This window comes from Parasteatoda tepidariorum, chromosome 8 (genome assembly GCF_982258835.1).
Source record: "Parasteatoda tepidariorum strain Cologne lab strain chromosome 8, Ptep-v5.0, whole genome shotgun sequence".
Classification (NCBI taxonomy): domain Eukaryota; kingdom Metazoa; phylum Arthropoda; class Arachnida; order Araneae; family Theridiidae; genus Parasteatoda; species Parasteatoda tepidariorum.
In genome coordinates this window covers 16,260,904-16,276,833 of record NC_141762.1, presented here as the reverse complement: position 1 = coordinate 16,276,833, position 15,930 = coordinate 16,260,904, and the positions used below count along the sequence as shown (strand labels likewise).

At 29.5% G+C, this 15,930-nt stretch overlaps 1 protein-coding gene across 3 annotated transcripts; it reads left to right on the top strand.

Annotated features, from left to right (window-relative positions):
- Window positions 1-10,541: 10,541 nt before the first annotated feature.
- Window positions 10,542-15,930, top strand: sloth2 (ubiquinol-cytochrome c reductase complex assembly factor 6 sloth 2). 3 transcript variants are annotated; one of them, XM_087149890.1, is made up of 3 exons: window positions 10,542-10,677; window positions 12,526-12,666; window positions 15,726-15,930. In XM_087149890.1, exons 2-3 carry the CDS (start codon window positions 12,559-12,561, stop codon window positions 15,786-15,788), a joined length of 171 nt encoding a protein of 56 aa, XP_087006016.1. In that variant the 5' UTR covers window positions 10,542-10,677; window positions 12,526-12,558; the 3' UTR covers window positions 15,789-15,930. The 3 variants fall into 3 exon arrangements, with proteins under 3 accessions (XP_087006016.1, XP_087006018.1, XP_087006017.1); XM_087149892.1 differs by having other exon boundaries at window positions 10,563-10,677; window positions 12,506-12,666; XM_087149891.1 differs by having other exon boundaries at window positions 10,629-10,945.

The window sequence follows — 15,930 nt, the reverse complement described above, 5'->3', positions numbered from 1 at the left end:
ATTATCTTTGGTGTGTAACGTTGTGAACCTCCTCGTATTCCACACTGGTTAACACTAAATCTCTTACAAATTAGCCACTCATCAAACGTCGCACTAGAGCTGCACAATGGGCTATTGGCGACGGTCTGGGAAACATCCCGGAGGATGATCTGAAGACATGCCATCACAATTTTGATCCCCGCTTCGGTAGCCCGACGACCTGCGCGCGAAGTCGAGCACTTTACGGTAACACAGTTTAACGAGAACCAATACCGCACACCCTCGGTCCCTACACAGACTGACCCAAGTGGTCACCCACCCGCACACTGACCGCAGCCAGTGATGCTTGACTTCGGTGATCTGCTGGGTCTTAACGATCAGTCCACTGCGGGACAGCAAAGGCGTAGGAGACCAATGGATGTAGGATGTTTAAAAAAGGTGATCTAACAAAATTCCATGTTAAATGAAGCGTGTTATTTTTAGACAATTCTTTTTTTGAATCAGTTCCGATTTTTGTTTTTAAGGCCTCACATACCTTTTAATAGGTAAAAAATGAGAGAAAACGAGCAATTTTCAATCATCTGCCAATTTTATAATAATTATTCTAAAAATACCAAATTTTGAAATATGACACTATACATAGTCTACATTTTGAAAACAATGCAAAAAATTTTTTCAAAAATTAGGAAATTTCTTAATTAATTGAAATTTTAATTCAATAAAATTTTTCTGTTTTTATTTGCGCGCAAGCTTCTGGAAAAAGTTTACATAATATTTGCTTGATTTTTTTTTGTGAGTATGGAAATATATATGGTAAAACTAAAATGACGAAGAATGAACAAATAATTTTACTTTTTTCTCTATGCAAAAATTTTTTTTAAAATTTATTAAAAAATTTTAACAAAAAAAATTGCTATTTCATTTTTTTAAATGTCAATACATTAATCCCACCTTCAAATGGCTTCGTTAATTTATAGAAACAGGTATTTGAGACCTGCTGTAAAAATTTTGTGCAATTCTAATCAATAGTTTTCGAGATATTGTGCGCGCAAGGTGTAAAAATAGCATTTTGAGATAAATGAGTTTAAACACAAAACAGGACATATTTTATTAAAGAAAATGTATGACTTATTTTTTCGATAACTTTTGATCTAATGTGAATTTTTTTATGCTTTTTTTTTCCAAATTTTCAGAAAGATCCATAGAATAGAATAAAATATTATTAAAAAAATCGATTTTTTTGAAGCATTAAAAGGTATGTGAGGCCTTAATCTTTGATTTTTTTTAAGCGCCTTCTGGAAAAGGAAAAGTCTTACCTATAAAATCATTTTCACTGTCAGACTCACCAGGTTCCTTGGGATATTCATCCACTTTTCCTTCGAGGTTAATATCTTCCTTACCTGTACTATGCATGATTCTTTATCGCCAACAAAACCAATTATTTTTATTTTTTGAAATGCCGGATACTATTTAGGCAAAATATGAAATAATCGTCCTGATGAGGTTATTATGTAAATGGTGTGCATGTTACTGTGAATGACCGAAATCGGTGGTTGTTGACTTTCACCGGTGAATGTTGACAAATCAAATTAGTCGCTTTGGTGAATGTCCGAAATATTTATTACATCCGATTTGATATTAATTTATTCGTGGATATAATTACATTTATTCGATATTTTAATACTTACTAACGATAGATTATAACAAACATCAGTGTTTGGAGTATAGGGCAAATATATACGGGACAATGGCACTTGACTTTTAAAAAAACATCAGTGTAGGGTATACCGGGCAAATGTATATCGGGCAATGGCACTTGACCTTAAAAAAAACATCAGTGTAGGGTATACCGGGCAAATGTATACTGGGCAGTGGCACTTGACCTTAAAAAAACATTAGTATACCGGGCAAATGTATACCGGGCAGTGACACTTGACCTTAAAAAAACGTCAGTGTAGGGTATACCGGGCAATGGCACTTGACCTTAAAAAACATCAGTGTAGGATATACCGGGCAATGGCACTTAACCAGACCTAGTATGACTAGACCTTTGGTAAATGTCCGAAATATATACTAGGTCTAGTGCCACTTTTGCTATAGCTTAAATATAAAAAAAAATTAAACAAAGCGTTTGAATCAATTTTAAACTGATAACGAAATTACTGCTTTAAAAATTAAAAAATATAATAATAAAAACTGCGCCAGATAAGAGTAATTGAAGTAGTTGCTTTATACAGCGCATGTGCGGAAAATTTTTTTTAAAAAAATTATCCAGGTGAATCTAAAAGTGGATGAATATCCCAAGACACCGACCAATAATTTGTCCTTTATGGTTTTTTCAAAAAGTAACGACCGCTTTTGTTCGTGGCTACCCCCTCCCCAGTTTAATTATTCATATCTATTCAATCTTCCTCCCCCCCACTATCTTCATCAGTAATTTAATTAGATGGAAAATCTAAATATTTATCAGCTAAAATCATAAAATGAGTTATCATCAGATGATTTTGTCATTAAAGCCAACGCCTTAAAACCGTCAAAAAACAGAGCTTTAATATTTTTGATAGCACATTTCAATTGTATTTTATACTGAAACTGATATTAGTTTTTGAAATAAAATTTGTTAGAAATTACACACATTTTTAAATATTAAGTCTAAAAACAAAACTACATACATACAGTAGAACTTCAATCGATCTTTTTCAAAGGGACCATTCATAACGAATGATAGATACGGAAAAACGACGAATGCGTGTCAACTTAAAATATTGAACAATGACATAAAATTGTATGAAAAATAATAAAAAAGTAATGGAGTTGAAAACAAATAATTCAGTAATTAGTCTAAAAATTTTAAAATTATGAACTTAAATGCAAAAATTTGGGCAATGCAAAAGGGTGAATATAACAGACTTACTTATTTAAAATATATGTAAATTTTGGATTGGACACAATCTTTTATTCTTAGCGGTAACAATAAATTTTCGACATTTGTAATTTATTTCCTGTTAGTTCCTATGAATACAGAAAGTTTTTTATTGTTTCAAATGTTTTGAGACCTGGTTGTGGCTAAGTACATTGTCTTCAACTTCTTGTGCACTTCTTCAGCTTCTGCAACCAGTTCTTGAACAGACAACACAAGATTCAACATTTTCATCAACTCATACATAAGCACTAAACCTGTCGTTTGAGGCATTGGCGATCGAAATGAGCAATAGGTGGCGTAAATTAGAACCCTCTACCCATGTCAGCACTTCGCCTGCTTTCACCATTAGCGTGTGGAGAGTCATAGAAGAAGGAAGTTTACGTTAGTTTCTTTCTTAATTTTCAAATAGATTAAAAACTTTTAAGTTAGGGAACAATATGGAACTGAAAACTATATTAAACATAGCTCTAAAAGAAAGCGCCAGGAAAATTTAAAAAAAAAAAAAAAAAAAAAACATTTTTGACAGTTAAATACAAAAAATATTAAGAAAGGAGAAAATACAACTGAGAATAGGGAAGGGGAGAGGGTCAAGACATGGAACAGATCTTCTCCCCAGATGGTGTCTTCAAGCGTTGCGATCGTGAATTCCCCCCGTTACTGTAAGAAATCCTCATTTTCTTCATCATCAGTATCAGTCTTCATCATCAGTATTTTTCCTCTCCAGATGAAATTACTTCAAGGTTTTTGGAAAATGTCAGTAGAATTTATGAATAATAGAGGCGGGAATCTGCTAGTTCAAAAAATTATCTAAGCAGGTATTTTTAACATTATAAGAATAATATTTGTGAAGGGATTGTTAAACAAGACAATACATGCAGGAAAACGAAAGATGCGGGAAAGATGGATCAAGGTTTTACTGTATTACATCAGTTTCATTTTAATTAGTTAACAACACTAAAATTAGAAGAAAAAAAAATTCACATTACCTCTAGATTTATTAAAACTTATTCATTAATTTTGTTCAATACTACATATCAAAATTTTAATATTAGAAATAAATAACATTTTCTCTATAATATGACAGGAAAACACAAAAAAATGTGCTTACACGAAGAAGAAATGGTCAGAAAAACTTGTTCTCACTCATGCCTAGCGTCCTATATATAGAACACTACTAAAAATACAATATCACAAATTTATAATATTACTTTAAAACTCATCACAATAAAACACATTGCAATAAAAACTATTGCAATAAACACATTAACTAACTAACAAAAATATTTTCAATAATAATGAGAGAAAAACTTACTTCTTGTGTCTTGGCAAGCAAAAAAAATAAAACCCACCTAATATTGACCTTAGCACATTAAAATGAAAAAAAAAAAAATGAGAAACAGAGTTTTTTTTCCCCGTTTATTTAAAACAAAAATTTATAATGATACTTTACACACTCTAAACTAAAATTAATTAAACTACTATTAAGTATGATCATGAAATGTTTTCTAAAATTAATTAACATTATCAATAAATACAGTAGAAGATCATCATAATGCAAATCTTTAAATGCAAAATTTTGCATTTTATAGAATTTTTTGTTACAACATAGAGCATGTCACAAATCTAAATTAACTTTCTAAAAATGGCAATCTCGGTCTGAAAAAGATCTATCTTAAAATGCTTTAAAATAGTGCTTAGGTACGTAATTTATTTATGTCGCACTAGAGTTGCACAATGGCTATTGGCAGCAGTCTGGGAAGCATCCTTGAGGATGATGCAAAGCATGCCATTGCAATTTTGAGCCTCTGCAGAAGGGATGGCTCCCCTGCTTTAGTAGCCCGACGTCCTGCACGCAAAGTCGAGCACTTTACGACATAACAGTTTAAAGAGGACCGATACCGCGCACCCTCGGTTCCTACGCAGGCTGATCAAAGTGGTCATCCACCCACTTACTGACCTCACCCAGTGGTGCTTGACTTCGGTGTTCTACTGAGAACCGTGTCATTACGATCAGTTCACTGGCGGACAAATAGTTTTTAGATATGAACAATTAAAAATACAAAAAGATGCACTAAAATATTTACTATTCACAGAAAAAATTTTAAATTTTCCGAAGCATTCGAACTAATAAAGAATTTTATCAGTTTTGGTTTGCTTAGCTTTTGAATTACATTTTATTTTAACCAATAATGTAAAAAGTCATAATTTCTTGCCTAGTTACCAAAATTTCTTAACTGCACGATTTTTACTGTTTACACAAGTTAAAATAATATGATTTATGGAGAATTGCAGTTTATAGAATTGTCTACATCAATAAAAAAACATTAACTTTTCTTCTATAAACATAAATAAACATACATATTTTGAGTATGCTTATTCATACTTCACATTTCAACTTAACTTGCAAACAAAAATTTCATATTATGAGGCATTTTCACAAAATAAAGATACTTCACTGATAACAGCAAAGGAAAAGTTTCTGTTCGAACGAAAGACTCATGACAGGTTTCAAAGGAAAAAGCTAAGTTCGTTGGTTCTAAGTTCGTCGCACAGACTACAACTTTGGACGTTTCACTTTTCCCATGAGGTCATTAGAGTTATTTTTATGGTGAATGTTGTTAAAGCAGCATGTTTTTATAATGTCTGCGTCAATTCAGAATTTTTTGTTTTATTTAAACAGGATGATGCTTTAAGCATAACAGTTCTTATAAATAATGCAACATTAAATAAAATAATTTAAATTGATAATATATTAAATTATTTTGAATATTTTTCAATATTTTTAAATTTGCTCCTTTGTATGATCATTGTATTTTGAAAATATTAGAATCATTAATAAACCTATACTATATACACACATTAAAAAAAATCATTTACAATCATAACTGAACAAATTTCGAAATATAAAATATTTCAGTCTGTAAAGCAACTCTTTACATTTATGATTTCATTGAAGCAAACACAATCTACTATATAATTAGATATATAAAAAAAACATCTTTTCACTTTAAATCATTCTAAAATTGCATTTTTAAATAATTTTAAAAACCCCCATCAAAACATAGGATAGTTTTGTTTTTAAACAAAACCATCAATATAATTTTAAAAGACATTTGATTGCTGTAATAAAAGATCTACAAAAATTGTGTTCTCAATGTGTAGTTTATTTTAGCAATTTTATTTATTTTGTAGAAAAAGACTATCATTTTTATGTACAAAAATAACATTTATAAAATTTAAAGTGAGAAAGAAAAAGTTTTAATCTTATAAATTTTTCTCATCAACATATAAAATAATATTAATACTAGAAAAAAATAATAACCTATTCCTCTTTTTCCACACTTTGTTACTCATCATTGCACAAAGAAAGGGATACTAAAAATTAAGAAATTCATGTCAATAACTGAAAAAAGATTGCCAATGTCTATAATAAAATTACACAAATCATGTATGTCATAAAGGGGTTAATTAAATGTATATTTTTTTAAGATTCAAGTGTTATAATAAATAATATCATAAAACTGTTAAGAGTTTAAAAAATATACCAAAACCAATAGCGATAACTGCCAAAAACTTTATTGAGAAAATGATAGAATATTGCATAAAATAGTGAATACTCAGGTAGGCGATTTGAATTTCCCATAATAATATCAGGATTTTAAGAAGTCATGCTAAAATCAACAGCAATAACTGCCAAAGAAAAAAACAGCATTGAAACAGCACATGGATTAGTAAATTGAGCATATTGCTTTTGCACAAATCATATAAAAAAATTATTACTTAAGTGTGCAATATGAATTTCTTGATTCTGAATATTGTGTATAAAATATCACGATCAAATATATCGAAAACTACAAGGATATCAGTAAAGATAACTATGAAAAAAGCATTGCCCTCTCAAAAATTGACTGATAAATTGAATTTTTCATTTTGTAATAATAATGTTTAAAAAATATAGGTTTTTAAAATAAACATAGAGAAAATTCATAACAATTATAGCCAATAAAACGATAGAAACACCGCACAATCTTACGATGGCATCAACACAAATCGAGTGCATGAAAAAGTATCACTGAAATGTGCAATTTACATTTTGCATGCCGTGATAATATTGGGATTTTAAAACCCATGAGAAAATTATAATTGTATTAACTGCAAAAGAAAAGAAAGATCAGGCACAAGTTTTTCATTGATATCAAGCATGTTAATCAAAATAAGCATGTTGCAATATCATATTACAAATAAATTTGATTAAATTTTAGCCAAACAAAAATCTGACAAATATATTACATTCATTCAATAATTCTTCTGTTACAAATTGGAATTTGCAGCAAAATTTTTACACATTAAAATATAAGTTAAAAAAAATGAGAAAAAACATAATTTTTCTGGCAAGCAATCTTTTAAATGTTTGCTATTTCGGAATTACTTTTAGATCATCAATTTTATGCTTCTGAGTGCTCAAGTAATTCAGTAGTTTTAGCTGAAGTTACTATTTAATATGTTTCTTCCTAGTCTCATGTTCTGGAAGTTTTTTGAAGTTGCATTTTTCTCTCACAAATCCAAGTAAAAAAAGTCACTGTTGTGCATAAATAAAAACTTAGGAAGAAAAGTGGTCTCTGATAAGGGCAGATTCGACACGATTTTGTGTTAGTAGTGAAATTTAAATTAGTGGAACTCGGAGAAAATTTTGACAGAATGTAAATTATTGATTTGCCAAAATCTGCAAATCACAGTTTTGAGGTTCACAGAAGAATCAAATCCTGATTTTAAGAATTTTTAGAGACATTTCGACTTAATTTTAAATTTATCCACATTAATTTATTTCGCAAATACATTTCTGCAGAAGAATAAGAATAAGTTAACATTTAAAAATTAAACATCAAATAAGTTTCTATCACATCATACATTCATCATATATATTAATCATCATGTAGCAACAGACTGACATTGGCAATAAAATTTAAGATTATAAAGATTTTAATGAAAAAATTCTTTTTCATATGGTTGGATTTACAGTAAAGATAATTATATAAACAACAAATTAAGTCATCTAAATGATTTTCTTTAAAAAAAAATTTTTTTGGTCTAAACTACATTGGTATGAACCAGCCAACCCTGCTTGTGCGTAATAAAAAAGACAGAACTTTATTATAATATTTTACTATTTCCATTAGAATGAAGTAAAATAAAATTTAGTAAATTTACAAATAAATATGGAAGGTTCCTTTTAAAAGTACGCTAGGCACAAATGGGTCAAGGGTCCCAAAAAATCTGCACAAACATTACACATATTAAAATAACTTACAACAAACATAACTAACTCTGCTCTTTTGTTCCATTTTCTTTGGTATAATTTTTATACGCAAGATACATTTTCTAGTAATTTTCCTAAATTGTTCATTAGGTATTTTTAAATTATAAATTGCTCTACTTTTTGAGAAGCACACAAGTTATTTAAATTTGATTCATTAGTACAGGATTTATTACACATACAGCATAAATGAAGTTTCTCTCCTGTAGGAACTAAAACATGAATTTCAATGAGTTTTCTGTAGGAATGTTTGTTTATACACATATGCTTAAGACTAATTAGACAAACTGGATAGATAAGACTTCTTGCCAGTATGAGTAAGGGTTTATTTCAATTTACTTTCTGGATAAATTTTTTCTCACTCATACTGCAAGGCATAAACAAGACCTCTAACTAGTATGAAAAGGATTAATTCTTTTTATTTTGTGAGGTTGCTTTATCATATATAACTGCATTAATAAGGTTTTTCTGCATTATGAATAAGATAGTGACGATTTAAACTTCTTAAATATGCGAAAGATTTATTACACACACTACACACAAAAGATTTGTCTCCAATATGAACATTAGAATGTATGTTTAAAGCATCTTTCTGTGCAAATGCTTTATAACATACAGTGCATGAATAGGGTTTATTTCCAGTATGAACAAGATTATGCCTATTTAAATTCCTCTTGTGCGCAAAAGATTTTCCGCACACACTACACGAATAGGGTTTTTCTCCAGTATGAACAACCGAGTGTTCTTTCAAATCATGTTCGCGTAAAAATGCTTTATCACATATATTACACGAATAAGGCTTCCCTCCTGTATGAACAAGAAAATGTTTATTTAAATCATGTTTCTTTGAGAATGCTTCATCACATAAGCTGCATAAATAAGGTTTTCCTTCACTGTGAAGAAGATAATGAGAATCTAAGTTATATTTTCGCTTGAAAGATTTATCACAAACGCTGCATGAATAAGGTTTTTCTCCAGTATGAACAAGATGATGTCTGTTTAAACTTCTTTTATGAGTAAAAGATTTATCACACACACTGCATGAATAGAGCTTTCCACTAGTATGAACAACAGAGTGCCGGTTTAATTCATGCTTTTGAGAGAATGTTTTATTACATACATCACATGAATAAGGCTTCACTCCCATATGAATAAGATAGTGTCGAGTTAAACTTAGTTTATATTTGAAAGATTTATTACACACTTTGCACGAATATGATTTCTCTGCAGTATGAACAAAATAATGACTACTTAAATTTCTTTTATGAGTGAAAGATTTAAAACACACTTTACATAAATAAGGTTTCTCTCCAGTATGAACAAAAAAATGTTTGTCTAAAAGATCTTTTCGAGTGAATGTCTTATCACATTTACTGCATGAATAAGGTTTCATCCCAGAATGACTAAGTGAATGTTTCGTTAAATTAGATTGCTGTGTGAATTTTTTATTGCACACATTACATGAAAAAGGTTTCTCACCAGTATGTACCAGATAGTGTCGATTTAAGCTACTTTTCTGTACAAAAGATTTATTACACACACTGCACAAATTAAGTTTTTCTGCAGTATTAATAATAGAGTTTTTATACAAATCTTGTCTTTGTGAGAATGTTATGTCATCCATGATGATTTTTCTTCACTGTGCAGAGAAAATAATTTCAGTAACATTTTGACTTGAAAGATATGTTGTTATATTGATACTGCATGATTCAATAAACCATGTGTTACACATACTGCATGAATAAAGTTTTAAATAGTGCTTATTTAAATTATGTTTTTGTGAAATATTTTATAGCATAAACTGCATTAATATTAACTTTATTTCAATGAACACATTAAAGTCGATTTAAAGAAAGATTTATAATAAAACGTACATAAATCAGTAAAAAAAATAAAGTGTTTATTTAAATTATATTTTTGTGTCATATAATGATTTACTGTTGCAACGCATGATTAAGTTTGCTCAACAGCAGGCAAGTGCTTGGTAAAATCTTATTTTTGTGAGAATTTTATATCAAACACTCCGCATTTATATTTTTTCTCAAGTCGGAACGAAACAGCAACAATTTCAACATCCTTTATCCAAAATTCAACACAGTAACTGCATAGCAACGCTGTACAGCTAACGCTTTTGGTGTGATGTTTAATTTGAACGTTTCCGCTTAGCAATTTTTGTTTAACCATTACTGCATCCGGATGGCACATGGATCATTCCTGCTGCATGCAATTCGCTCATTTCTGATCACTTTCAAAAAAAAAAAAACTCGCCAATCAAGTTCGTTTAGCTTCTGGACGGCTAAGTACGTAAAATGTATGCAGCGGAAACGGCTCATCAAGCATTCGCACGTGCCTGTAGAAAGTTAGATGCAAGCATTTCAGATGCTCTCTATGAATGAAGTGCAATACAAAATTATTATTGTACTGCTGAGAAATAAACAGAATAGAAAGCTGAATTGCTCTGGTAACTGGAATTTTTCACTTGTCATATTAGAATAAATTGCTAGCCTTTAAAAATATTTCATAGTAGCTTATAAATTTGCATTTCTTGAAAATTTTACACTGGAATAATTTTGATTTTCCAGTTTCCTTTTTAATTTTCATTACACTGGAAGAAAAAACGTTTGATTTGTTTGCCTTCATAAATTATAAAATATATATTATTTTGAGTTGATGAGTGCGACTCATAGAATTTGTTTTTACATAGATAGTCTTTTACAAAAAATATTTACGTAAGTATGCATTACGTTTCCCACTATCCAAGCTGACCACTTTAATGTATAAAATCATAAAATTCAGATAATTCGGAACCGCTAATTTAAATATATTTCTTTTATAGTATATAGTGTGTGTGCGTGTATTTGTATATGTATACACATTTGAGAAGTATTTTTTCCTAGAATTTTTTAAAGGTTGGGCCGAAAAATATAGAGAAGGGAGGCTAGTTTTCATAGACATAATAAAAACCAATCTTCCATTGTGTATAAAAGAAAAGGGAACATTTAGGGGATGTTCTTGGAATTAGGATTGGACCAATCTCTTCTCTCAATTAGCATTAAGCTTAGGTATGAAAAGGAATGTCTTCTTTTTTATTAACCATTAATCTGTTACTACGTTTTAGTATTTATTAACATTAATGTACTATATATGAGAATTTATTTGTATTATCCACATAAATTTATCTATAAGCTCATTTTGAGATAGATCAAAAAATTAAAATGGCAGAAAGAAAGAATCAGTATTACTCAACAACAGGCGGTTCCACCATACTGTATCAGCATCAGAAATTCAAGCAGCAGTTGGCACAGAAGTGACACAACAAACTATTACAAATTAGTTACATCAAGTACAGCTTTGAGCGACAAGTCCTGCAGCATGTATTTCACTCCTTCCAAACCTCTGCCATTTCTGATGTGAGTCGTGCCAAGTTGGTTCTCCCTGAAGGACAGAGTGGATATCTATTGTTTTCTGATCAAAGATTGTTCCTGATTGTGTTTTCTGATCAAAGTCGGTTCTGCCTTGCTGCCAGCGATAACTGTATATTAGTTAAAAGGAGGCCAGGTGAGTGCCTGCTACCGACCCGTCTCTGGCCTATACACACTTTACCTACACCTGGAGTTATGGTCTGTTATTCCTATGAGCAATTTTTCTATAACAGCAGCAGCACTCTCGTGGTTATTCCACTCCAACATGCTCTACAGAATGTCAACGTGTTGGCTTGGCCTCCTAGATCACCAGATCTTTCACCAATCGAGCACGTATGGGACATGAGTGAGCGACAACTTCAGCGACGTCCAAAACCAGCATTAACTACCCCCGTATTGGCAAATCAAGTGCAACAGACATGAGCTCCATCCCACAAGAATGACACGGCATCAATATGACACAAAGTATGCCCATTTGCATGCTTGCATTCAAAATTCTGGTGGTTATATAGGTTATTAATGTACCAGTATTTCACATTTGAAATGGTTTTTTTTTTCCAGGTTGTTTTCACCATCTACCAAAATAAGTTAGAAATTATCATAAACTGATGACACTGTTGACCTATGCTATGCTGCATGTGAAACCATTTCAAGTCAACTATTCACGTAGGCAAATGTTGATATTGTCGTCAGACTTTGCCAATGAGGGTTGTTTTACAAACACTGTTTTATGTTTTTTTTTTCTTAGATATAACTAACATTAAGCTAATTATAAAACTTGCTGCTAATAAGTTTCCTAAAAAGACAGATTAGATTTCTATCTTGTTTTAAATTGATATTAGATTATAACCTTTCTTTCTATTCTAGATATCTTTGTTTATTTTTAGTTTCTTCTGGCTGAATTTTAAAGATTTGGATTAATGCCAGCTGGGGTTTCGTGGCTCAAGTATTTAACTTTTATGACTGCTTCATTGGTTTCAATGTTTGCTGGTTCCCAAGTTGTTCATTCAATTTACAAGCCTCTAGATGTACGTATACTTCCGAAAACTTATTCCTATTTATAAACAGTTTTAAGTACCGTCGTTATTTTATCGGCTTTAATAAATTTATTTAATAGTCACTTGATTTCTATAAGTAATTACAAATTATTTGGTTTGAAAATACCCATTACCTTCCCTGCTCAAAAAAAAAAAAAAAAAAAAACTCTGCCTTCCGTGTTTTTCAAGATTCATTGAGATCTTTTCTTTCAAACTTTTATTTGTGTGTGTTTTAGAATTCTGGGTATATTAACTGAGTTATAGTGTGTATTTTTTACAAGTTTAAAAAAGTTTCACAAAATTGACAATTAACTTGAATGCAACTAAGAATTGGGTAGGTAATTTATTACATCTGTCATAATTCTATAGTTGTAAAAATTAGAGCAATAATCATATAACAATTTACTTTAAATGCTATTGATAATTAACAATAATAGAAATCAAGTAATAACAAAGATTCTGTTTTAAAACTAGAAAAACAGCTACTTTGATTTGAAAATCTGCATATGAAAATAGCCTAATTTTAGTAATAAATGAATTCATTTTTTTTAAAAATAAGACAGCAGCATAAAATTGGAGTCCTCAAAATAATAATATATAATTTTATTTATTTTTTTTTTTTTTGAAGATGGTGACTTTTTATTTGAAATAGTTTTGGTGATATTACTTTTTACTTTACTTTAACTATCCTTGTTATGTCCTTATTACAATGTCTTCATCATCATCTCCTTGATTATGGACTTGCCAGCATTAATAAAATTTGCCATGAACTTGAAAGTTTAAATTTTAATATATATGTTTTGTAAAGTAAGTTATCAGTTTACTAGTTTTTAATTTTGTGAAATTATGTAATATTTAGATATTATATGTATATTTCAGATTTTATTCCCCACCAAAAACCGTTTAAATTAACCCTATTATTGTAAACCTTTTTTACAAGCGTAATTGCAAATTGTGTTGTTTTACAATATTTTTGTTTCTATGGAAACATTGTGAAAAAAGACAATTTAATTTATTTAGCTTCTTTAAACTTCTACCTTTAAAAAAAAACTTATGAATATTTAGTAAGATTCTTTTAAGTACATTGTTATCCTGTCATAATTATTTCTTTTTTTTTTTTTTTTTGTAAAGTTAGCTGCAAGTCAGAATTAAATTACGATTTATTTTATATTATAAAAATGTTAACATTTATTTTTAATGTTCTGATAAAATTGTAATGCAAAATGTTCTTTAATTTTTCTTTTTCTTTCATGATATCCCTTCCTTCATCTCTTTCATTCAAATGTTATATTTTTTCTTATTTTAAATTATGTATGTATCTTTGAATTAAGCTATCCATCTCTGAATTACGAAAATTACTTCATTCAATATAAATAGTTTTTAAAAACTCATTTAAAGTGGGATTATCTTTAAAAGCAAACTGATATTTGCTCAAATGTTTCTGATTTACTTAAGTTCTAAATCAGGGGTTTCCAACTTAAATGAAGCCGAGGGCCGCAATTAAAAACACCAGTCAAATAGCTGCCTGCAACTTTCTCAAAATTTTATATAGGACTCTTTATTTGAAGGAATTTTTACTACTACTAACTAAAGGAATTTTTAAAACAAACTTGTAATTTTTCATTAAAAATGGCTGTAAGTTATACCCTTCCTTGTTCTCTCCCTCTTCTGTGATATGTTTTTTAGTTTCTCACGAACTACTGTCATCAAAGCTTGACGATCATTTTGGCATAGGTACAGATATGGAAATTTTTCATGGATGAAACTATATTAAAAGAATCAACATTATCTTTTATTTAGTGGTGATAAAACTTATTCATGCAGTATTACTAATGACCAGACCCAATCCCATCTTTATAACTGAATGCAAATTCTAAAAAAATTTACATATGCATGTAATTTTTATTTGAAATTCTGATGCTTTTCCATTGCCTGTTTTTTTTAAATTTGTGTGCATAAAAATATACTTTTTGATTTTCTTACACCTTTTGCTATGTAAAGAAATTAAATACTTATTTCATGTGTTTTGATTTCTATTCATAATTTGAACAAAAATTTGTTTGATCCTCCATTGAACATATTTGTACAAAATATAAATCTGTTAGCATGTAAAGAAAATGCTTCATTTATCTTGTCTAGTTCATCTGCTTACCACTTAATCTATAGATTGAAATGTTATAGGTCATCCATTTCATAAACTTTTGTGACCATATAGACCAGGGGTTTCCAACTTACATGAGGCCGGGAGGCGCAATTAAAAACACCAGTCAAATGATGGGCCGTAACTTTATCAAAATTTTATATGACTCTTTCAAGTCTTACTGTCAGATTTTTATCAAGTTGTACAAAACAAAAGTAAATTACAAATTAAAATAAAAAGTTGATTTTTACCTGAAAAATAAATTTTTTTGCACCGTTGGTATGTTAAATTCAGAACAGAAACGAAGAAATTTGGGGATTTTTTTAACGAAAGAAAAGTAATTTAAACTCATATGTTTTTTTAAGAAAATTGTCCGCAGAAAATGACGACTAATATATTTTAGTTCGCGGGCTGCTAGTAGGTAACCACTGTTCTAGATGGTGAAATGTACAAGAAACAAAAGCAACATTATAGGGGTAAAATTTTGTCCCCCTATAAACTATTAGGAACATATTTTTCATATAGTGACGATCTAGCCAAATATTCAAATCTACCAAAAAAAGGTGTGTTCATTTAGAAAAAGAACATTTTTGCAGCTTAAAATTTTGTCTGTACTATTAAATTAACATAATGAAAGCCATATTTTAAAACCATTAAAATTGTATGTTGGTTTCGAAAAAGTTATTCGAGTATTTAGTTTTTCATTTTGGGCACTGTACTAACACCATATTTTTTATTTATTTAATCTACATCTTGAGCATCTAAATTAGGAACTTTAATTTCCTTACTTTATCATATATAAATAGTCATATGTTTAAAAATATGTTTTTTGAATGGTTGTTATTGTGAATTAAATTGTTATACATTTGAATATTAAGAATGTAATTGTAAAGCTTCATTTCTGTTTTAGGATTATCCACAGTATATTGAACGTGAAAGGGAAAGAGTGAAATCACTGAATCCTGAATCATGATTTTAAACAAAAATCATGAATTTAAACAATAGTTCTATTTTGTTTAAATTGATAAAATGCTTTATCTATCTCAGGTGCTAATGTAATAAATATGCAGGTTTGCTTGTTTTTGTAGAAATAAAACTTATTTATGGATTTATAA

Coding starts and splice junctions, on each gene's coding strand:
- sloth2 (XM_087149890.1), top strand. CDS start 12,559: ATGCCAGCTGGGGTTTCGTGGCTCAAGTATTTAACTTTTATGACTGCT. Junction 12,667..15,725: donor CAATTTACAAGCCTCTAGAT/GTACGTATACTT, acceptor TTTCTGTTTTAG/GATTATCCACAGTATATTGA.